Source organism: Zootoca vivipara, chromosome 2 (genome assembly GCF_965207765.1).
Source record: "Zootoca vivipara chromosome 2, rZooViv2.hap1.1, whole genome shotgun sequence".
NCBI lineage: Eukaryota > Metazoa > Chordata > Lepidosauria > Squamata > Lacertidae > Zootoca > Zootoca vivipara.
This window is the reverse complement of record NC_142584.1, coordinates 63319847-63344975: the sequence shown is the minus strand read 5'-3', so window position 1 is coordinate 63344975 and position 25129 is coordinate 63319847. Positions and strand designations below refer to the sequence as shown.

The 25129-nt window shown below is 42.6% G+C and overlaps 1 protein-coding gene across 2 annotated transcripts in view; it reads right to left on the bottom strand.

Moving 5' to 3' along the window:
- The window catches only part of SGCD (sarcoglycan delta), a 268299-nt gene that overhangs the window by 27952 nt on the left and 215218 nt on the right, over positions 1-25129 (bottom strand). For both annotated transcript variants that reach the window (XM_035105746.3, XM_035105741.3), the window contains exon 6: positions 18683-18755. In XM_035105746.3, coding sequence (XP_034961637.1) covers positions 18683-18755 — 73 coding nt within the window. The remainder of the gene's footprint in view (positions 1-18682; positions 18756-25129) is intronic.

Genomic DNA, 25129 nt, shown 5'->3' with positions numbered 1-25129 from the left:
CATACAAAAGCACCAAAAATGATAGTTTCACGTTAAATGTGCCTGAACAAAGGCTACTGGTGACCCCTCTCACTTCTGACACAGAACAGGTAAAGTGAAGGTAGAACACTATGCCTTATCTTCATGGATGCTAATTTTAAATATCTTTAGAAATCAGCCCTCATTAGTTGTTTGGTCTCTGTGGTCTTAGGTAAAAGACTACAATCCTCTTAAAAGTGATGGAATTAGATCGCTTTGACAAAATCATGGACAGCTGTGATATACTATGTATGCCAAAGAATATAATAAAAATATTAAAATAAACTCAGTCAGCCACAATGTCCTTTGGGTTAAATCTGCCCAGAATTATACACGTGAAGAGCAGCTCAGTGGCAGCAACCTGTCATTAAAAGATAAGATCACTTTAAGCCATCAGGGGGGAAACGTAGCTACTTCTGTTTGATCTTAGAGGAAAACAGCTATAATTCACACTGTGTATAATTTAACAGAGGGTAAAGGCTTTGCAAACACAAGAATATTATTTATGATCTCTCAACATAAGTCTATAAAATATTGCATTTTGAAATGTTAAAAATACCATTATACTTCAGTATTATACCTATTTCTTCTAGCTCTCACATTGTTATGAAAATAGCTATTGATTTCTGACTGCATCCAACAGATGGAATGTCTGGAACAGGGTGTTTGTTGTCATAACAACAGTGGACTGACAGCCAAAGAGCTTAACTTAAATTAGATAGCAGAGCCCCACTATGCAACCCTCAATTATTTGACCCCCCTTTCTAAAGTTCAAGGCGCAATATCAGTAGCTTTATGTCACAGTAAATAACATCACCCTTTTGCCAAATCTCAGCATATCTAAATGCAGTTGACGTTCCCAAAGAGTCTTTCAATGATTTAAATGTGCCCGTTTGCTCTGTTCGCCAACCCCCCTTACTGCCATTTCCACCACATTTCCACCCTACAGCTTCCCTTCTCACCCCATGAAACTACTGAGCGCACTTTTCACCACCCCAACTCTATTCTTGAAGCCACTTTTCTGTTCTGCAGCCTGACTTTGCATCCCTGTTTTCACCATCACCCGTGTCCATGCCTTTTGTGAAACCCCACCTTGCACACAACATTCTGTCTCCCTCCTCCAACACTTTGCAACTACTAAGCATCCTTTTCACCTTATGAAGCTAGCATCCTGTCCTGTTATACAGACCCTTTCATACCCTGCCTTTTATCTTCAACCTCATTCCCATGCCTCCTACTCCGTCCATTTTTGCAAACCCCTTTGCACCCCCATTTCCCCCATCACTCCCTTTCCCCCTCCACCCTTCTCCATTCATCAACTTTCCTTTACATGCATATCAACATGATTCCCATGCCTTATCCTCTCTCTTGATACGCAGCGCGCTTTGCACACACATTCTGCAATGATACACGTTACTGCATCTTTAAGATGAATAGATATTAAGAGCAAGCTTGTCAGTTACAGAATCTGGAACGTTAAGTTGAGGACAACGCATGGTACCAGGAGTGAAGTACATGACAAGTGGAACATACTGTGGAATATTTAAGGCCTCCACACCCCTTATCTTTCACACAAGGCAACTGAGGATTGCAAGAGGAAACTGTTTAAAACAGCCCTATTTTTCCTTTCAGTGCTGCTGCCATCTTGCTTCTTGTCTGAGTAAAGAGTGGGTTTGGGGGAAATGATATGAAAATTGTGGATTTAAACAATGGCAGATGTTTGAGTAAAGCAGGGATAGAGGCACACTGAGGGGTTGTTTTAAAAAATGAACAAACAAACCAGTTTTAACAAGGAGAAATATCAGAGATGGGTACAACATCAAAAGGCTAACAAAACAGAGCCTTTTCCCAACTCCCATCTTGTTGTGCACAAACATTGTTTTAAGCTGCCACTCCTTGCTCACTCTACTCAAACCTCTGCCATTATTTAAAATCACCACTTTTTTCTTCTCAGTTTCTTTTCACTTGTTTTGTTCAAACCTCTGCTGTTTTTTAAAAACCGACATTTTCCTTTCCGCTCCCTCAATCCTTGTTCTACTCAAACTTCTGCCACTGTTTTAAACCACCACTTTACTCCCCAGTGTTCCTCCCTTCTCACTCCTATGCCATGGCCACTGCTGCTGTGCAAACTGCCTTTTCTTTCAATGCTCCCCTCCTCTGCCTTGACTTCAACCTCCAATGGGAATTTAATGATGCCAGCATGGGCGCAGCCAAGGGGGTGCTGGTGGCAGAGGGGCAGCTACCCAGAGAAGTGATATCAAGGAGAAGTGCTCATCTGATTTTATCTAAATTCATGCTGCCCAATCAGAAATCAGAATCCTTCCTGATCATTTGGGTCACACTTGCATAATACTTGTCATGAAATTGTTCTTACTGGTACCTTTAAAATATTTTGTCAAACGCTTTCAGACTTTGCAAATTTCCTAGTTATAAAAATCTAGACAGAATATATAGATGTAGGCTAGCGCAACTGAAAAAAATAACCACATTTTCATAGATCATAAAAAGCAGAGACATCACCTTGCCAACAAAGGTCCGTATAGTTAAAGCTATGGTTTTCCCAGTAGTGATGTATGGAAGTGAGAGCTGGACCATAAAGAAGGCTGATCGCGGAAGAATTGATGCTTTTGAATTATGGTGCTGGAGGAGACTCTTGAGAGTCCCATGGACTGCAAGAAGATCAAACCTATCTATTCTTAAGGAAATCAGCCCTGAGTGCTCATTGGAAGGACAGATGCTGAAGCTGAGGCTCCAATACTTTGGCCACCTCATGAGAAGAGAAGAATCCTTGGAAAAGACCCTGATGTTGGGAAAGACGGAGGGCACAAGGAGAAGGGGACGACAGAGGATGAGATGGTTGGACAGTGTTCTCAAAGCTACCAACATGAGTCTGACCAAACTGCGGGAGGGAGTGGAAGGCAGGAGTGCCTGCGGTGCTATGGTCCATGGGGTCACAAAGAGTCGGACATGACTAAACGACTAAACAACAACAACAATGGCTGAATTAAACTTTTTAACTCGTTCATATTAAAGAACCACATTATTTGTGTATCATATAAACCAAACTATGGTTTGTCAGGCCAGCTTTACTCTCCATTGTCTTTTTTTACTGCTGTGATACACTAAGCTAAGCTGAGGTTTGTCCTTGGCTACAATTTGTGGTTAGTGAGGAGAAAGCTTAACACATCAAGCCAAATCTTGAAAGGAGCCCAAACATCAGATTTCATCTACTGAAATGGGCATTCACCTTGGTAGCCAGGAATAAAGTGAAAGGGAAGAAATTGTCTTGTCATATTCCCTAAGGGGGTTATCTAAAGTCCAGTTTCATAACAATCCTGCCCATGACTCCAAATCATGCACAGCTGACAAAACAAATAAATATCATGAACATGGGCTGCAATTGTGTAAACTGGACTAGGCAATGGCCATAATTCCCCTTGCAGTTTTATTCCAAGTGCAGCCATCTCTGTGCAGGCTGCTGTATTTCACACATAACTGTGGTTATGATAACACTTGTGATGGGGAATCTCATAGTTTATTAAAAATGCCATATTGCATTGTGGTACCAGTACTGATTTATAGCACATTGCTTTTCAGCTAGCCTCACACAAATGCTTCTCCAGAAATATTTCACTGCAAAAGAGGAAGGAGCAATGTCATGTAAGTTGTCCCTAAAGAAATAGCATTGGTTTGCTACTCTCCTTTCTGGACAGATGTCGAATAACTGATTTTCAACACAGAAGATGCTGTAGTATTTTTGTGTGGATGTACTGAAAAGTCAGTTTCAGCTTCATTATTAACATCACATTCCAGGGCTCAACCCTCACAAAACATTAGGTTGCTAGGGTATACCTGGGTTAGCCCTAGTTCACAGTAAGTTTGAAGAAGTGTGCTCCTGGTAAGTAGGATGGGAGCGGGGAGTTACATATATAGCTCACACTGAAATAAGTAAAAATAATAATAATGAAGGTGTTTGCTCAATTTGCTGTGATTTCTGTTGTGTATTGAGTCAAAGGATTTTATATCTGTATTATTATTGTCTGTATTTGCATTAGGATAAAGTAACTGCCTTTTGGTTCCAGAGGGTACAGCTACTATTGGTTCATTTAAGCTGCTGTATTTGGATCCTCTGTCTTATTGGTTTCCTCCAAAAGGCAGCACTGTGATTGCTTGATATTGTTCCCTCCAAAATGTATCCCTTCCTAGCTAGTCCCCTGTCCCTATAAATGTAGCTTTCCTCTCCTCAGTCTTCAGTCTTGTTCACTGTAATAAAGAGCTGTTACTAGAGAACTGTCTCCAGCATGTTTTGTCAAGAGAGCTGAAATCACAAACCCCACGTCACAACAACTGGCGACGAGGATGGGATCCGGAATGCTGAGGAGCGGTTAAACACAACCCTGCCTCAGAGTCCGGATTGCAGCTGAGAACAAGACTCACTGGCCAGCTGAGAAGACGACCCTGCCCGCTAGGACAATGGAGAGTCCAAGGGTATTGGAGCCCTTCCAGCCATCAGAGCCCCACACCTGGGAAGACTACGTCGAACGCTTCGAGTTCTTTGCAGTGGCTCAAGGGATCACCGATGCCAGCAAAAGAAGGGCCACATTCCTGAGCTACTGTGGGCCCGAGACCTTCAAGCTGGCCAAGGCATTACTTGCTCCAGCGAAGCTGAGTGAGACATCTCTCAAAGATATTCTTGCCTGCCTAACAAGCCACTTGGCGCCTACTGAGACCAAGATGGCCCGGCGGATGGAGTTCCATAAGAGGCAGCAGCATGCTGGGGAGTCTGTATCCACATTTCTGGCTGAACTCCGGAAGCTCGCTCAGCACTGCGGCTTCCAAAATCTGGAAGAGACTCTCCTGGATCGGTTTATTGGTGGTCTGAGCAGCAAGAAAGCCAGAAGACGCATCGTGGCTAAAGAAGAGGTTACCCTTGCTTCAGCCTTGAAAGAGGCCACCGCCACGGAGAATTATGAAAGAGAGGAGCTTGATGCCAGTCGCAAGGCCACTAAGCCACAGATAGAAGTTGCGCATGCCATGGACGAGCTAGAGGCTACTCCGAGCCAGAGCCCAGTCCGTGGGGTCGAGTCGGTGCGTCAGGCCTGCACAGTGCACAGAGATCGCCGAGGCAGTTGCCCAGGTTGTGGCGGAAACCATGAAAGGAAGAGTTGTCGTTTCAGGGATGCTATCTGCCGGACGTGCGGAAAGACGGGTCACATCGCCAGGGTCTGTAGATCGGCGGCGTCGGGAGCGACAGGAGCACCTAGACTGGAGCATCGCAGACCGCCCACAGCAACTCGTTTTCTAAAGGACTGCCACTACGTAACGGAGATCAACGGGAGGGCCGTGCAGTTTCCAGCGCAAGGCAAGGCACACGTCAAGGTGAAGATTGAGGGTCAGCAGTGCGACATGGAGGTGGACTCCGGATCCGCATTCACCATCGTGTCGGACCAGACCGCGAAGACATTCTTCCCCAGGGGTAAGTTGCCCCCTCTGGAGCCCTTTCCGGCAACCTTGCAGTCGTACTCAGCAGGCCGCATCCATGTTATGGGAATGTGTGCCGTGAGAGTACAGTTCCGGGACAAACAGGCTGTACTCAAACTGGTGATTGCGAAGGGCAGTCGCCCCAGTCTCCTGGGCACTGACTGGTTCCCCGCCCTGGGACTGAGTATCTCAGGGCTTAATTCAATCCAAACCTGCCCTGAGATGAGTGAGGTATTATGCAAGGAATTTGCTGGTCTCTTTAATGGAAAACTGGGTTGTTATAAAGGGCCCCCAGTTGACTTCGAGTTGGACCCCGGGGTGGCTCCAATCCGACTCAAACCAAGGCGAGTGCCATTTGCACTGCAACCCAAGATCGAGGCAGAGCTGGATAAATTGGTCAAGCAGGGAGTTCTCTCACCCGTGGACTCTGCTAAGTGGGAGACTCCAATCGTCACACCCCTTAAAGCAAATGGGGAAGTCAGGATATGTGCAGATTACAAATGTACTATCAATAAGGCACTCAGGGGAAACTCATACCCCATTCCAGTCGTATCACATCTGTTGGCTAAACTGGCTGGGGGCAAGGTGTTCGCCAAAATTGACCTGGCACAAGCTTACCAACAGCTGCCAGTAACCCCACAATCAGCGGAAGCACAGACTATTGTCACACATAAAGGGGCGTTCAGAGTTAACAGATTACAGTTCGGAGTTTGTGTGGCCCCAGGGATTTTTCAAGGGCTCATGGAACGCCTGTTAAGAGGTCTGCCGGGGGTCTTGCCATTTTTTGATGATGTTTTGATTGCTGGAAAAGACCCACAGGAACTGGTTGCGCGTGTCCGTGCAGTGTTGCTCAAGTTCAAGGAGGTGGGGTTGCAACTGAAAAAAGAAAAATGCAGTTTTGGGGTGCCAACTGTGGATTTCTTGGGGTTTAAAATTGATGCATCAGACATCCACCCCACAGATGCTAAGATTAAGGCCATCATCGAGGCACCACGACCACAGAACAAGACGGAGTTGCAGTCATTCCTGGGACTTATTAACTTTTATCATTCGTTCTTACCCCAGAAAGCTTCGGTAGCTGAACCATTACATAGACTATTGCAGAAAAAGAATGTGTGGCGATGGGGGCGGGAGCAGCAGAAGGCTTTTGACTCCTTGCGAGGAATGCTGAGTAGCAGGAGCGTCCTTGCTCATTATGATGAGTCAAAGCCGCTGGTCCTGGCATGTGATGCCTCTCAATACGGTCTGGGGGCTGTGCTGAGTCATAGGGAACCGGATGGGTCGGAAAAGCCCATCTCTTTCTATTCCCGTACGTTGTCGCCCACAGAGCGCAACTATGCTCAAATTGATAAAGAGGCACTGGCTATTGTGTCCGGAATCAAAAGGTTCTATGATTATTTGTACGGTCGCCATTTCTCCATTGAAACGGACCACAAACCACTGTTAGGGTTGTTCAATCCAAACAAACAAACGCCACAAATTCTCTCCCCCAGAATGTTGCGTTGGTCAATATTCCTGAATGGGTTCCAGTACACCTTGACCCATGTGCCGGGGAAACAGTTGTGCCATGCTGATGCGCTGAGTCGATTGCCCCTTCCTGGCGGGAGCAATGAGGATCCTGCTCCGGCGGAGCACATTATGATGCTAGAAACACTTCCGGGGGCTCCTGTAACAGCTACGGATATAGCTGAGAAAACTAGGAAAGATGCTGTTCTCTCCCGTGTGCTCACTTGGGTGGGGAGGGGGTGGCCAGGTGGTCCGCATGAAGAAAAATTCAGGCCTTATGCGACAAGGCAGCACGAATTGTCCATGCATAAGGGTTGTCTCCTATGGGGAGATAGGGTGATAATCCCAGCACCACTGAGAAACAGGGTTCTTGAGACGCTTCACATGGGACACCCGGGAATGGTCAGGATGAAGTCGCTAGCCCGATGTTATGTGTGGTGGCCTGGAATGGACCAGAACATAGAACAATGGGTACGAACATGCAAGGCATGCCAAGAGGTGCGGCCAGAAGTGGCCAGAGCACCAGTCCACTGGTGGGAGCAGTCCAGGACTCCCTGGAGCCGGCTGCACATAGATTTTGCTGGGCCATTCCAAGGGAAGGTCTTTTTGGTTATCGTTGATGCATATTCCAAATGGTTAGAAGTGGCGATGGTCCCTAGCATGGCATCAGCTGCCGTAATCAAGGTGTTGAGGCAGCTGTTTGCTACCCACGGGTTACCTGAGACCATTGTATCAGATAATGGGGCAGCTTTTGTATCCCAAGAATTCAGGGCATTCTTGGCTGATAACTTTATAAGAGGGGTCACATCCGCGCCCTTTCACCCATCCTCCAATGGGCAGGCTGAGCGCATGGTAAGAACAGCCAAAGAATCCATTGCGCGCTTAATGGAGGGTAACTGGTCGGCTCGCATTGCGCGAATGTTATTTTTGCAGCATGCGACGCCGTGTACTGCGACGGGCAAGTCGCCAGCCGAGCTGCTCTTAGGTAGAAGACTGGTAACGGTGCTGGATTATGTCCACCCAGATAAAATGCCAAACCGTAATTCAAGAGCAACCCCCCAGGCTGAGACTGACACAACAAGGTATCTCGCCCCTGAAGATCTGGTCTGGGTGAGGAACTATTCACGAGGTCCGCGGTGGGTGGCCGGTGTGATCACCCGGGCTAGTGGACCTGTGTCCTATTATGTGACCTTGGAAAATGGGCAAGTTTGGAAGAGACATATAGATCAGCTGAGGCGCCGGGCGCTCAGCAGGGAGGAGTCAGATAATTCATCCCTGGCTAATGACGCACAGCTGCAAGACCAGAGTGAAAATGGTCCAGTGGTACAGTCACCAGGGGCTTCAGCAAATGAACCAGGGTCTGCTAGTCCTCATGATGACGAGGTACAGGTCGGGGACCCTGAGATGTCTGGGACTCCATCTGTTCCTGATGAAACCCCTATAGCAGCCCCTCCACCACAGGTAACACCCAATCCAGAACCTGCAACACCTGTTGTCAGGAGATCAGGTAGAAGTTGTAGGACCCCACAGTACCTGAGGGATTACGTCTGCTGTGCTCACTAGGGGGGGAGGGGTGTTGTGTATTGAGTCAAAGGATTTTATATCTGTATTATTATTGTCTGTATTTGCATTAGGATAAAGTAACTGCCTTTTGGTTCCAGAGGGTACAGCTACTATTGGTTCATTTAAGCTGCTGTATTTGGATCCTCTGTCTTATTGGTTTCCTCCAAAAGGCAGCACTGTGATTGCTTGATATTGTTCCCTCCAAAATGTATCCCTTCCTAGCTAGTCCCCTGTCCCTATAAATGTAGCTTTCCTCTCCTCAGTCTTCAGTCTTGTTCACTGTAATAAAGAGCTGTTACTAGAGAACTGTCTCCAGCATGTTTTGTCAAGAGAGCTGAAATCACAAACCCCACGTCACAACAATTTCAATGAAGTTCCTGGTGGATTCTGCTAACTTGTTTTCACTAAAAACACATTTTGCTGAATTCTTTTATTCCTAAATCATATCTGAGTGACCCTTTAAGAGGCAATCTTACAGAAACCATCCTAAAATCCTGCAAGAGAACCCTGTAAGAATCTTGCAGAAACCATCCTAAAACCCTTTAAGAATCTCAAGTGAAACCATAGCTTACCAGAACCATGGAAACATGTGGGCTTTCAGGAAGTAATTTGCAGCCACCTTGAAGAGAGGACAGTGATGGTTATGACTTATAAAGCCCTATATGGCTTAGGTCATTTAGGCTATCAGAAAGACCCATGTTCTCCTATATGAACCTGCCTGGGTTCTATGGTCTTTGAGGGAGGCTCTTCCCTCTGTCCCTTTGCCCTTACAGGTTGGGATGTGGTAGAGGGCCTTCTCAGTGGATGTTTCCAGATTCTGGAACTCCCTTCCAAGAGAGGCTAGACTGGCTCCCTCCTCCTTGTCCTTCCGCCAGCAGGTAAAAACAATTTTATTCACCGCCAGCAGGTGAAAACAGTTTTATTCCGGCAAGATTTTAGAACTGTTTTTAAGGAAAGGGTTTTTTACTTCTGTGCTTTCTTATACACTGGACTTGTTTACTAAATTGTATAGATTTGTTTTTACATAGATTTAATTCTATTATAGTTTAATTGCTTTTTAACTATTGCCTTTTATATGCTTTTTGTGTTTTATCCTTGTTGTTTCAATTTTTGTGAGTCATCTTGTGTCCCAGTTCTGGGGAAGAGGCAGGCGATAAATATGATGATAATGGTGATAGTCATTTTTTTAAAAAAGAAACTATCTGTATGGCCCAGTGCAGCAACAGAGTAAAAAACACTTGTTGGGGGGGGGGGTTCCAAGCAGGTAAAAACTCCTCTCTGGGAGCCTCCTCCTTTGCACAGTCCCAGTAAGTCATAGTTTGGTTTAGAGTATCATGCAAATCAGGCCAATGTTGTTCAGCATTATTTGCTATGGCCAACCTTAATCATTTAGCATAAAGTGTGTGTTGTGTGTGTGTGTGTGTGTGTGTGTGTGTGTGTGTGTGTGTGTATCACTAAACATACCCTGTTTCTCCGAAAATAAGACATATCCATAAAATAACCCGTAGCAGGATTTCTAAGCATTTGCGCAATATAAGCTATACCCTAAAAATAAGACATAGTGATAGGCGTAGTTCTGGAGGGTGCCAAGGAAGGGGCTAGGCTGGACACATAATTAAAAAAATAAGACACCCCCTGAAAATAAGCCACCATGTTGTTGTTTTTGAGGAAATAAGACGGTGTCTTATTTTTGGAGAAACACGGTATATGCTGTAGAAGCTGAAGGGCATTTAAAAATATTCCTTTTTCATGCACCACAAATCTCTGACCACTTTAAAGAGCAGTGCTTAGATATATATCTCCTCTCCAGTGTGTCACAACTTCATCTTGGTCATAGAACAGACAACATATGTACAGTACTTGATTATATGATGAGTAACTAAATAATTCCACCATCACTGCAAAAATTCATCTGCACAACGTCATGTATACTTGAGGGAAGGGTGAGCACTATAATTAACTATTAAGCCGTTTCACTAGCACAAGTCTGCCATAAAGTATGAAATGGCTATTATTAATATCCTTAAGATCCCATTTTATGTATACTGATGGAATAGCTGAAAAAATATTTTCTGTGCCATTGTATGTGTATGTTTTTGTGGGAAGATGCAAAGACAGATGCTAGCAGTGATGCAAAAAGGTTAAAATATCATGCTCCCATGCACTGTGGTCATAGTTATGGTTGCCATATGTCCTCTTTTTCCAGGGCACGTCCTCTTTTTCATGGGTAGAGTCATTATAGCGATCCATAGTTAAAAGCAGTCAGCAAAAGGTGTCCTATTTTTTGCTCTTCGAAATATGGCATTATGGCAGCTCTATAATTCCGCTATGAATTCTGGCAGCTGGTGAAATATTAACCTACCTTTGTCAGTTACATGTCTCAAAATATTGGAATTTGTTTTCAAATCTGGGGAATAATTTTCAGTTCTCCATACTGGTAAACATAGGAATAAAAATCCCTAAATGATAAAATTCATCCTATGGGTGCTGCAGCCTGAATGTCATTATTTCAGCACCATAAATATCTGGATATTTCAAAAGCTTGGCATATGAAATACATTATCTTTAAGTCCTGTCCTGCGTATGATTGTGGTTCACTGTAGATTCTTTTGCTTCTGTTTTATTTCCAAATGTGCTGGGCTATATTTTCAAGTCTCATTGAAGCCAAAGGAATGAGGTTTTAACCCCGCTTCTACTCCATGCGTCAGTGAGTATAAATTAGGGCACTGGGCTCTTTAATGCTGATAATAATAGAATTTTTACACACACAGGCTTGGCTCATGCATGACAGTTAGCTATAGTACAAAATATGGCTCTCTGTTGATCAATTGCATTCTAGTACACACTGCTCAAATCTTACATACCTTGCTCCTTACTTTGCATTTCAGGAAAAAGGGAATAAAAAAAGGCCCATTGTGTTGGCTGCACTCCTCCCCATATGCACCCCATGCGAGCCAGTGCTTGTGATTTCTTTCCTTCCAAAAGTGAGGCTTTGTTTCTGGCTTATTGCTTGTGGTTTGTGAGAAACAAACCACCAGCACTGGTTAGCAGTGTGTCTGCTTAATCCAGTATGGCCAAAGGGAGTGGTAATTGTGAGTCGAGGACCCGCCCCTGCATAGATGTAAATAAGACACAAGGACACATGTAATTTAGGTTAATGGGCTAAATAGGGCCACAACTTTACTAGTTACAGGATGTGAGGGGTATTGGCATAGGCATTGGATCAAACAATCTATACATGACCTCATCCTGCTCAGCAGGTGGTCATTCAAGGGTTAACAGCCAGTGGGAGAAGCTTGTTGATGCAAATACAGACGTCACCAGGGGTCGTGCCATGACCCTAGCCACAAGCAGGGCATCGGACAGGATCCACGACCGCCGGATTCCTTTAACGGAATACCCAAACAAGGGGAGGGTTAGGAGATGGCCACAACCTGCCCTCCAACACACCACACATATCGCCAATGCCTAACCGCCAATACCCGAAAAGTTGTGACGATTTGCTACAAGGTAGGCAAAAAACCAAGAGGTTGGTGCCAATTTGCCAAATGGATAAAAATTCCTACCAGCCACCCTGGGCAACCAAGGCAACCAACCAAAGTCCATAGCAATGTCAAAAGCAAAGAAATGACCTAAAGAGAGGGTGGGTGGGTGATCCGTTGAAGCAGGAAGCCGAATGGAACCCCAGCGCTGCCACGGCCGCTTAAACCCGGCAAAACCCTGCCCCCAAGCCAGCCGTATTGGCTGGCTGAAGGGCTTGGGCGCAGCAGCTGGGAAAGATGACACAGGGGGCCGAATACGCCCCCCCCCCCCGCTGATGCAGGAACTGACTCCTGCTCACAACCCCTCCCCTCCAGGAAGAGGAGAGGCCTTACCATGCACCATGTAAGATTACATACAAACAGGGTGACAAAACCATTAGAACTTTTATCCAATGCTGCATGAGCGGAATTCCATGTGCATCAGGAGTTTCTCTTCCTCTCTTCCCCACATGCACCCCAAAACCAAATCTAATAAATAGTGAAAGTTGGCACACTGCAAAAAGTATGGTATTAAAGTAAATGCATCTTAAAGCAGATTCTGAGAATTTTTTTTTTTTGCAACATGAAAAACAGAGAAGCAAAAATGATTGTAAAGCAGCTTAAGTGAATAATTCCAGGTTGATGGGCAATTGGGAAACTTCAGACTTCTGCAGCCATAAAATTGACACTGGATAAGAAATGGCTACAGAATCTGATCTCACAGCAATACTAAATCCATAGCGATACAGAGCTAGTGTTAGAAAGGAGTCTCATATGTCTAATAACGAGAATTTCACCTGCTAGAAATGCTGCATGTCATCTCTGACCTCGGTCTGTGACATCTGTATTCATGTCGTTGGTAGATTATTTATGCGATGCTTATTTTTATTTGGACGCCAGATTCCCTTCTCCCCTATCTTTCTCATGGGGGGGGGGGAAGAGGTCAACAGTGACCCTACTCAGTTATTGTTGCAACTGGGTGGCTATTGTTTACTCTACTGATGAGGAATTTTGCTAGCACCGGGATATTGCACACAGTGCCTCTTGCTGGTGGTGGCATGAGTCTGCTAGATATCTGGTGAATATGTCCTTCCCAAATCACCCACTATGGCTGACCTGTCATTTGAACTGAGAGGAGATCACAACTGCTTTGCTCCTCCATGGTCCTTTTAGTTCATTGCAGCGTGGCAGCTATGCCAAGGTTTGGTGTAGTGTGTTATCTGAACCTGGGATTGACGTTGAGTTCTCTCCACCATAACCTTGATCTGCAGTCAATATATGTTCATGGCTACAGATTGGGATTAAGGAGGAGATATCTTAACTACTGTCACAGGTTCCAAAAACGCACTAAACCAAACCTTGGACTAAAGGTTTATGGACTGGGAAGGAGCAATGAGGTTGTGAGTTTCTCTTTGGGAGCCAACATTTTTGTGTGGTCCCAGTAAGAACCTTCAGGTCCTACCGAAGTGATTTTAAGATTAATGCAATACTTGTTTAAATGATAGCGTACTAACTATCACATTTCTCTGATTCATATCTTTATCTGATATTTGATTTCAATAACAGCATTGTTATCTGAATCCCTTCAGATGGTATAATCTAGTGAAAATTAAACTCAGTAACTGGTGTTGAGACTCCAGCTCAGTGTCTTTAATTTAGAATCCTACTAACTAACCAAATTTGCCAGAATTATTTGTGAGCAGGTATTAATAAAATGATTTCTATTTTCTAACCATTTTTTCTTCTATCAGCACTACTCTCCTTTTAAATAGAGTATCTATTTTTGTCATGTTAATCATTATATACTCAATGGGTTTAATAGTGAGCTGTTATTTGTAGTTCTATTTTCCTCTCTTTCCTTAATTTTCTTTTTAAAACCCTTTATAGCACAGCATGAAAAGAAGCATTACTTCATTCAGAACTATTATTTTGCAAAACAAGCCTTCCCATTTCACCTGAACATGGCCTTTAAATTGCTGCCTGGTACAGCAGGTCTCACTACGACTATTTAGCTAGCTCAGTGTTCTACATGGTACAGGATAATTTTTCTCAGCTAAAATCAAAGTGTAAGCACATTTTACCTGCCACTTGGTACTTTTAATCATGTATACTTGCATTTGCTTGCTTTTTCTTAACACTAGGGGACCAACTTTTTCTTCATCAGATCTTGCATACAAGTATAACCGAGGAAAGAATGTTGATGGGGGGAGGGGGGATAGAATAAAGAAAACTGGTTGCCAAGATTTATTTCTTCTTCAAGTCCTTATCTCAATTATATGCAATCTTCTGACACAGGGGAAAAACAATTATCCTGTGATATGATCACATGATTTTTTTTCTGAATAGGCTGCTTCAGAAAAACATTTCACTACAGTATATGAAAACAGAAGCCAAATTACACATGGCTGCTCAATGTGTCTCTTTAAGTTATCACTTACTCCAGGCATAGGCAAACTTGGCCCTCCAGATGTTTTGGGACTACAACTCCCATCATCCCCAGCTAGGACCAGTGGTCAGGGATGATGGGAACTGTAGTCTCAAAACCATCTGGAGGGCCACGTTTGCCTATGCCTGGCTTACTCATTTGGTTGATTCTGAGTCTAAAAATCAGCTAGCTATAGGTGAATACCATTTTCCAGTTGAACAAGCCAGCCCACTGATACATAAAAAGCTGTATGAGGGCATGGCCTAACATAGGCTTATCACAATATTCATACCCTCCAAGTGTCCCAATTTTCCAGGAACAGTCCCAGAATTACGAAAGCTGTCCTGGCTTTTGATTTGATCCCATACTGTCCCTATTTTCCCCATCAGTGCCACGGCTGCCAGGTACAGGCAGAGGGATGGCGATGGCTGAGGCTGAGGCTGAGGCTGTTGCCTCTCCATGGCTGCCACTGCCAGTCTCTTCCTTTGGCCAGCTTGTAGAGGCTGCTGCAGAGCGGGCAAGGAGGAGGAGGCTGCAGTGGCCGAGGCCCAGCCCTACATGACATGCTGGCTCTGAGGGGCAGACAGAGGCCAGGGCCACCCTGAGCGAGAAGAAAGGGGGACTGAAACAGAGCACAAGGTGTATTGATTTTTTAAAAAAAATGCTTTGTGCATCCGCATCTAATCTTGCCCTTTTCTAAAATTTATTTATTGGTGTGTGTTTTTCTTTCTGTAAATCTACCAAAGAACAAAACAAAACAAAATGGGATTAAGGGATGGGGTGGGGAGGTTGAGGAGGGTCATCTGGGTGGGAGTAAGAAATGTCCCTATTTTCATTGGAGGAATGTTGGAGGGTATGCAGTATTGTGGGCTGTACCGCTGTGTACACACCATGCCTTTAATGCCCATTTGAAACCTATTCAAAGAATTCTGGGCACTGCAATTTACCCCCACACAGAGTTAAAATTCCCAGCCACCTTTAGCAGTGCCCAGAGGGAAAGAACAGGCTTTGACTATGCTTTAAAAAAAAAAAACAAGGTGCACATGGCTCCGGAATAGCACATCATTTCCCTTGAATATTTTGTTTCTCTTTTCTTTGAGTCGTTTCTCTTTCGTTTTAATTATGTGTGTTTCTTTGCTCTTGCCTCTTCTAATTTTCTAATGCCTACACCCTATATTTCTTCTATGGCTCCTCCCTGTTACATTGTTTTGCTGTGACTGTCAGCAAGAATTGTATACGATGCATAACATAAATTATTCCAGTTGCATTATTTATTTCATAATCACTCCCAGAAAATTTATTCCTTATTTGCTGAATTAAACATTTTTAGAGGGCAGTCTTAATAACATGTATTGTACTTGCACAGAAATTCTAGATATATATAGTGCCAACAACTAATTGTTGCAAAGGAGGCCATTACAACAGCTGTAGAAACACTGGGCCACTATTTCATGGACAGTCCTGAGTGGTTCCATGCAGATGGCATGGTTATGACAGTCTGAATATGTGACCTTTGCATATTTATTAACCTAGATTTCATTTTGATTTTTGCACTCCAACTTTTAACAAGGTGCTACACATGAAATCCCCAAAGAGTTGGGCAAGCATCCATTCATCCACCCACAGCACAATCCTATGCATATTTATTCAAAAGTAAGTCTCACTATCGTCACTTGCAAGTACCTTAGGCTGCAATCCTACACACACCGATGTGAAAGTAAGCCCACTGAATTCAGTGGGATTTACTTATGAGTAAACATGCATAGGGCTGCTATGTCAGTTGCCTTTAACGGGCTCCTCTGCTGCCCCCTGAGTTAGAGCGCTGATCCTCTCAATCATAGTTCATATTCTATGACTCAATGATTCTCCTGTCCCTTTAAAATCATTTACAACTATCTTCTCCTCTCCCCATCCCACATATTTTACTCCCCCCCCCCCCGTACAGCAGCATGCCGTTGATGTCCTATATATATGTTAATGAGAATTGTAGCTGTAGATGTACTGAAAAGCTCTTCTGGAAACACTGTGATCACTGCCAATACAAATTAGTTGCTATTAATACTAATTTGCAGATATCATGCAGAGAATTTGCAAGAGTTTTGTTTTCTTCAGTAGTGGTTATATATATATATATTTTAAAAGCACCATAGTCATAAAGGATAATTTTCTGCAGCTCATTCATGGCCTTATTTTTATCTCTTTTACTGCTTCAAGCGTTCTCCTGCCAGCTACTATGTATACTAAGCTACTGTATATACTACAGTCTGAAAGGATAACAAACAGAAAATATGGTTGTTGCCACAGAAGTTCCAAGCCCAAAGCTTTCTTTCTGTAATGCCCCCATTTCTTTGTTGTAGCCACCCATATGAAATCAGGATGAAGGCCAAATGCATTTAGAGCATTTTAAAAATATGATCCATTACCACTGTGGCATGAAAACAAGGCATTTTGGGGGGGAAATGTCTCGACCACAAATATTGCAGGAATAGAGGTGAAGGACAGAAAGGGCCAGGTGGGGGTAAAACTTGGCATATTTGTGAGGTATCTCCATTATAGTTTTGGTCTGTTTCTGCACTCAGTGCTTGAGTTTCATTGGAATGTATACAATTTAAGAACTTTATTGCAGACATTTTGCATTAGCATCTGTATTGAAAAACTATGCGTTCTGCTGAAGTGCAGAACGCTAGCCCAAGTTCTTGCAATTCTTTTATCCTTCAATAGTCAAGAAACATTTTCGTCACTACATTTTTTTGTGGCAGTACGGAATACATAAATCAAGCAAGGACAATCGATATAACAACATTTCATGCCAAACAAGCTGATAGGCAATGTGAGATGACAAATGTGACACCTATGTGTCTTAACATCCAAAAAGGTTTATTACAAACATCACCTCACCTTTACTCTAACTCTCCAAGCCACCACAAAACAAAAAGACATGCAAGGAGAAGACAAGACACAAAGATGACAGGCAAGAGGCAATGTCATTATAGTAACAATAGGACAATCTCTGTCTTCAGAAAAAAGTGATCCCACACATGTAAAGTAGCCAGTGATCCAAAGCCATTTGTGAGAAAAAAAAGACTATAGAATGTATGCAGAGAATGATGGCTGTGTAATCAATCACCTGGAACATATCATTGTAGATGACACACAAAACTGTAGTGCAGGTAGAGATGAAGAAGTAGAAGAAATGGATCTAGAGCCCATGTGTAATGCAACACATGTCATTTGAGGCTCAAACAATTTTAATAGAAATCTAGAAGTGCCTAGGACATTGATGCAATCAAGATGCGAAAAGACTTTGCAAAGAGAGAAATTAGCTCAGTTCTTGCATAATACCATTGTCACTGTTAACATGTTGGATGAGCCACCCTCACCCATCAATACCTGAAAGACAATGTGACCCAGGGGCTCAATGCTGACACAGAGGACCTATTCCTCATGGGATTGGGGAAGGGCTGTAGCATATTAGTAGAACATTTTTGTTGCATGCAGAAGGCCCCCAGTTCAATCCCCGGGACCTCTAGGCTGGGGTGGGAGAAACCCCTGCTTGAAACCTTGAAGACCCACTGCTAGTCAATGTAGACAATACTGAGCTGAGATGGATCAATGGCTCTGCAGAAGGCAGCTTCTTGTGTTATCAGATTTCCTTTCTTTGAAAAAGGGAGAAGGGATTGCCCAAGTGGTTCCCATGTTTAAATGACTTGGCAGCTGTGTACACATGCTGCTCCAGAACACAAGGCCTGCTGCCAGCAACAATGTATGAACCAGGGAATTGGCAATTGAGCAATGAAAAGACACTTTACCCAGGCTACAGATCTGTACAGAAGGTGATGTGACCATTCTTCTGCCTGCTGTCACTCTGTAACTGACTATGGGCTCTCAGCACCTTCAGTAAGCACAGCCAAAAAGAGCTCTCAGTTTTTCTGAGGTCGGGCAAGTACAAAGAATGAAGCTCTAGTGACATGCATTCCCTGTTTTTTCATTCAGTCACAGAGTTCTACTTTAAGCACACCTGCCTTCTTGCCATTCAGCAGCATCTATGCTACAAGATACATGTGTGGGTGTTCCTTTCTTTGTTCAGGGGCTGAAATGCCACCAGTCAGAATAGAAAATTCAAGCAAGGTGCCTTTGAGTTACATTGAAACTAAATGTCAAAGTTTACCTTAGTTCCTTGAAGGGGTCTGCCCTGACATTGGGAGTTTCTATGGATTTAGGGAACACTACGCCTTCTGCTCCTGAAATAACAAAACAGAACACAAGTGTATATGTTATAAACTGTCATATGTGGCACATGTTACATTTAATCTATCTCTAACCCATAACATACATCCTATATCAGGCATGCCCAAACTTCGGCCCTCCAGATGTTTTGGACTACAATTCCCATCTTCCCCAACCACTGGTCCTGTTAGCTAGGAATCATGGGAGTTGTAGGCCAAAACATCTGGAGGGCCGCAGTTTGGGCATGCCTGTCCTATATCCTTATAACTACCCAGAGTGAGGATACTGAGACTCCCCTCTGGCTGCGATATATTTGTTCAATTTATAGAAACAATAATTTAGTGCATTAAGGGCTCTAATCCTATACATGTTTACTTGGGAGAAAGTAACATTCACCACAGTAAGACGTGCTTAGTAAAGACTCTTAGGATTGGGTTGCACAAATGCATAAATGTAAAGCATTTTTTTTATAACAAATACATTTAAAGCAGGTCTTAAATGAATACAAATACTTTGAATAAGCTGTATTTCCAAATGCAGTCAATGTGTGTGGTGTTATGTCTGAATTCTTTTTAGAAAAGTTCTCAAAAGGGTGGCGAATTATTCTGGAGGTGTATCACTGCTGCCCAAAATGGCTGAATGCTTGTTTTTTATTGCCTCCTTCCTTTTTGTTTTTGATTTTTTGCTTTTGCAGTTTATCCAGCACATATGTATGTATGCATATATATAATATATATATATTACTTGCTTGCATTTATTACCTGTCTTTCACAAAAAGTCCAAGGGCAAGTTATATCTCAGTAAAAAGGTAAACTACAGCATACAAGATAGTTAACAGTTAAACAACCGATCAACAAATAAGGCCAAATCAATCAACAACCATTACATATTCCCAAATGCCTGGAGGGAAAAATATATATGCCTGTGTAATATTTTCTGAAAATCCTCCATGCTGGAGCTAGGCAGCCGTCAGGTAGCAGGGAATCCCCAAGTTTGAGGACTACCACTGAGAAGGTTTTGTTCTGATTCACACGGTGATCAAGGCAACTCATATGATTGAATCATCTGAAAACTGGTCATGTGGGGAAAATTAAGCATTTGCATGTGATGCACAACGGCAGAGTTAATGGATATAATGTGACTGGTCTTTTGGAGCTTTCTCTCTCCAAGAGAATGAGGAAACTGGAACTGGGGAACTGTGCTACATTTACATTGCCTGGGAAATTTCAGACATAGCTACATACTAACCCTTCTGCACTAACTTTGAATACAGTATACAAAAATGATGGCTTCAACAATCACCTTAACAGCTATTGAAATTGGCCACAGGGCATGGCTGAGTCTTTCTACTGGAACTGCTGTTGACTCCCATTTCTTCAATTAGGCTGCTTATAGTCACAGTGTGCTGCTGCAGTGGCCTGCAGACCTAAACCTACAATATTTTTATCCTGCCTGCACTCACTACTGCATTTTGCTGGATGAGAGACTACTACTCCAATGCAATGAAGGAAGTGATGCAAGGGGCCACTAGTGGCTGCACACCGTGCCCACAGAATATGCCCGGCACTGGCCAGAAGTCTCCTAGGCAAAATGCTGACACAGAAATTGTAATATCTTGTAAAGCATCAGAGTAAGGTGCCTGTTTCTGTGGCATATCATGGAAACCTTCAGCTAGCTCATGTGCTTGACTGCTGTTGCTTCTGTCTGGCTATCAGGAACGAAAGAAACCATTTCATTATACCTGATCCATCTATACTGGGCGAAAAGCAAACCTTGTCAAATCTGCTGGTAAATCAACAGCTTTTTTCTCTTTTGCCATTGCAAACTACTGCCTCTGCTGTGAACAAAGGTCTGTTTCTTTGGAAACTATAGGGAATATTGTTTTCAACACCACAATTGATTTTTGTGGTGTATCCTCGTATATCTACAACATGTTAGATAAGATAGAGGGAAGCTATTATGTAATGTGTATTTATACCTACTGTACATTCCATGACAATAAATTATTCTCTTCTTTTTATTATTTGCAAAAGAGTTTGATTAAAACCCAGGTCCAGCAAATCTTTCTTTTGACACTATGTAATTTACCAGCAATAAATGTTCATAAACAGTTTGAGTGGAAAATCCATAAAGCTATTTCAGCTTTATTTTAAGTTCCATTTAATGCCCCTCAAAAATGATTTCATCAATGTGTGTTCCATTAACTGGCTTTCTGCCCAATAACTTAATTCCACACAATCAATCAGGAATTTATAAAGCAAGTGACAGGATCTATCTAAAGTGTTTTGAATTACTGTAATGATTCACTCAATACTTTTATTTTTCGCCCCCTCCCCTGTACTGGTGAAAACTGGGGAAATAAATGTGTCAAAAATCTCTAATGTGCATTTGGGGACTGCAGGAACAATGTGGAAAGCTTTTATATTAAAGGATAAGTACTGCACAGTATCACAGACACATTTGGTGACAGCAAAAAGCTTTATGCTAAAAGAAAACAAGTAACCATTTGAAAACTGCTTTGTAGGATATATTCCTATATCCATTGCCACATGATAGGGATTTTATTTTTGACGAGCACTGACTAGAAAGCTGGTGACTGGTTTCAATATATCCATTGTGAACACTTTTTTTAAAATGTAGGTGTTTAAATTCAGAATATGCCTGTTGCCACAGCCAAGTTTCTCTTTCTACTGAATAATGTCATCTGTTTTATGTAGCAATTAAACCAAAGCATGCATTCCATGGTGTATAGTTTACCTATGAACAGCTACCATTACACTTTTAGAGTTAAAGAATCAGGAGAATCAGCACACAGAATCCTAGAGCTTGAAGGTAATCTAGTCCAAGAAAGATGGCCATCCAACCTCTGCTTAAAAATCTCCAATGAAGGAGAGTCCACAACCTCCTGAGGGAGTCCACTCCACTGTCAAACAGCTCTTACTGTGAGAAAATTCTTCCTGATGTTTAGTCGGAATTTCCTTTCTTGTAAAGTGAAGCCATTGTTTCGAGTCCTAGCCTCCAGAGCAGGATAAAACAAGCTTGCTCCATCTGACAGCGCATGAGATATTTGAAGATGGCTATCATATCTCCTCTCGGTTTCCTCTTTTCCAGGCTAAACATACCTACTTCCTTCAACTGTTCCTCATAAGGCTTGGTTTCCAGACCTCTGATCATCTTGGTTGCTCTCCTCTGCACACGTTCTAACTTGTCAATATCCTTCCTAAATTGTGACACCCAGAACTGGACACAGTATTCCAGGTGGAACCTGGAAGTCTTGACTTCCAGTATTGGGATGTGCCAGCCACAGAGTGAAAGAGTGAAACCCTGCAACTCACCATCACATTTGAATATAAGCAGAATTTTTTGTTTTTTCAAAAAATGCAAAACACCAGAACTGGTTCTCTGAAAGGTCAAAGTTCGTAAGTCAGATGAGGACGACAGAGGCACCACATTTATAACTCACCCATAACAGTTTTTGTACAAATAGAGACAAAAATTGTTCACTGGGTGGAATAGCCCACGGTCTGCAAATCATAACCAAAGAAACAAGCCCAAGCTGCATGTCTTGTAAAGGACCTGAGCATCACAGAAATGGACGCCCTCCCTTTTCAAGTGAAAGTTGCAATCAGTAAACTAATTTGGGGCACTGCATGACTTGTTTGTAGCTGCCTCCTCACTGTGTTTGAGACAACTCACAACAATACAATTAGGACAACACACACACAATCTTTCAAAAACACTAACTAGCTGTTAATAAGCAGAATGTCTGCAAACCTCAGCTTTATTGGCTTTGCAGAGAAGGGGAACCCAGAAGTACCTTGGTTCACCTCATTAAAAATAATAAGGGTGCAGAACTGGTGGATTACAAAAAGATCCTAGGCTGTTTGAGTTTGTTTGCTGAACCGTTTCCCAGCAGTGCTTATAACAACATCAGCATTGGTAAGCTTTTCTTCTTCTTTTTTTACTCGCTGTATTTGTTGCTGGTGCTAGTTTTGCATGAAACACTAGTGTGTGGTCTTACAAAACCAGAAATAGTCCATGCAAAAAGTTTCCGAGGAGAACATCCTGCTCTCTTAAAGCAGATTATGTTTCAGAAGAGTTTCAAGGAAAGCTCAAGGAATATAGAATAAATCTGCCTTGCATTAAATTCAGAAACTGTACTATATGTTCCTTTGCTAATCCTTATGACACCAAATCAATATTAATCTGATGCTGGTTGATTCTTCTTTCGTAAATAGGATTAAGGTTAACACAATATAGACAGATATATCAGACCTGGACATTAAATCCATGTCTGCTGCCTTGGTTTCACCCTTTCCCTTCATTTCTGCTTTATATCCAAATCCTAAAGAAATTATAAATATCCCTGCGTTACGTATCCCCACCAACTAACAGAAACTCAGTTCAATCTTAGCTGAATTTTGAATGGATCTTCCAAGAAGCAATTAATATTCAATATTTAATTTCTATAGACTGCATCTCTTTAAAAACAAGCTTCATTGTCAAGGGCAGCAGTGCTGAAGAAAATGAAATTAAAAAGCATTAACATACTCTTGATAAGGTGACAATTTGCAAGGTTATCATGGCATCCCTCTAGTAATTAACACATAGTAAGGGACAGGGTACTTAAAGGCAGCTAAGTAACTTGGGAAATCTTGAACTAATTACCTACATAGCAGGAAAAATACACAGTTCATAGCTTAAAAAGCAATAGACAGATGGTAAATTAAATGCCTTTCCTGTGAAGGTGGTATAGGCACAATCTTACAAATTAAGGTTCTTACTGTGCAACTATACTAAATAGCTGGCACGAGAGCGTAAAATAAGGAGCAATTATAATGAAAACGGCAATCTCAAAACAGTACCAACACATACTGTACATGATGAAATGTAACAAGATTGCTGGGAAGAATCAACTGCTGCTGTGCTGTTGGCAGTGGATGAATTGGCACCAATTAGCAGATATCTGCATTTGAAACTCAGATGGGTGCGTGCAATGGACACATGGGGAGAGGAGAGGGACATCACATTCTTACTCACCTTTTCTACAAACTAAAAAGTCTCACCCTTTCTTCAGAGGGTAGTTGCTCCATCCCCTGGATCACCTTTGTCTGTATGCTTGCTGACACTCTCAAATTATTATAGATTTGTGAGGCAGGAATTGCTCTTGCAGAAGCCATAATGCAGTGATGGCCAAACTTGGCCCTCCAGCTGCTTTGGGACTACAATTCCCATCACCCCTGACCACTGGTCCTTTTAGCTAGGGGTGATGGGAGTTGTAGTCCCAAAACAGCTGGAGGGCCAAGTTTGGCCATCACTGCCATAATGGCTCTGCTACAGTAAGGCATGTTCTTCTATATGCTTGGCTATTTTACCTTCAACAATACTATCTATCAATTTTCTGGGACAGACTAACTAAAGCTAACTGCCCTATAATTGCCAGGATATCCCTTAGATCCCTTTTTTTTTTAAAAAAAAAGTTGTTGTATTGGCTGTTTTTCAGTCCTTAGGTCTGGAGACTGATCTGAGGGACAGTTTGCATTTTTTTGTTAGAAGACCCAGCAATTTCACATTTGAGTTATTTGAGAACTCTTGGGTGCATGCCACCTAGACCCAATGATTTGTCCGTTTTTATTTTGGCAATTAGGACTAGAACTTAATCTCTCATCACCACTAGCTGCTTTTGTTCCTCAGACTCGCTTCCTGCAAAGGTTTGTTCAGGCACTGGGACCTGCCCTATCTATTCTGTTGTGATGACAGAAGTGACCTGTGTTGTGTGTAACTAGAGACAATGAAACGTTTCAATTAACTCTTCTATATTTAACAGTGTGAAACAAAAAGTTGTGTGTTTTACTTGCTAACCTGATTCAGAAGAGAAATTAGGGAGTATACTAAAAGTTCTAAAAGGAAAAGGAGTCAAAACTGATATTAGCAGAGGGAAAGCTTTAACATTCTGAATGTCCCTTGTTGGATGTGCCCATTAAATTACCACTAGGACATAGACTGTCCTTCATTTGTCAGAAAGTTAATAACATTGAAGCAAGTCAGGGCAAGGATGGTTATGGTTATGTTTATTAATACAATTTGTTTGTATTGCAAATCTATATGTGGAAGTGCTTGAGTAGGGGCAAAGGGACAGAGAGGACACTGTTTTTGAAGTTGCTTCAATCTAATATTTCCAGGCTGTGAAGCCTTTGGTGCCCTGAGGTCAAACTTATTCATTAAGCAGCTGTTTATCACAAGGGTCATTATTCTGTTTTTATTGAAAAAGAAACTGTGGGGAGCCAAAGACAAAGCAAAGACTTCAGAAGGAATGTTCAAACTCCCCTCCTCCCTCCTAACTTTGGAAGATTTTCCCAAATCTTATCATATATTTGGCTGTAATTCT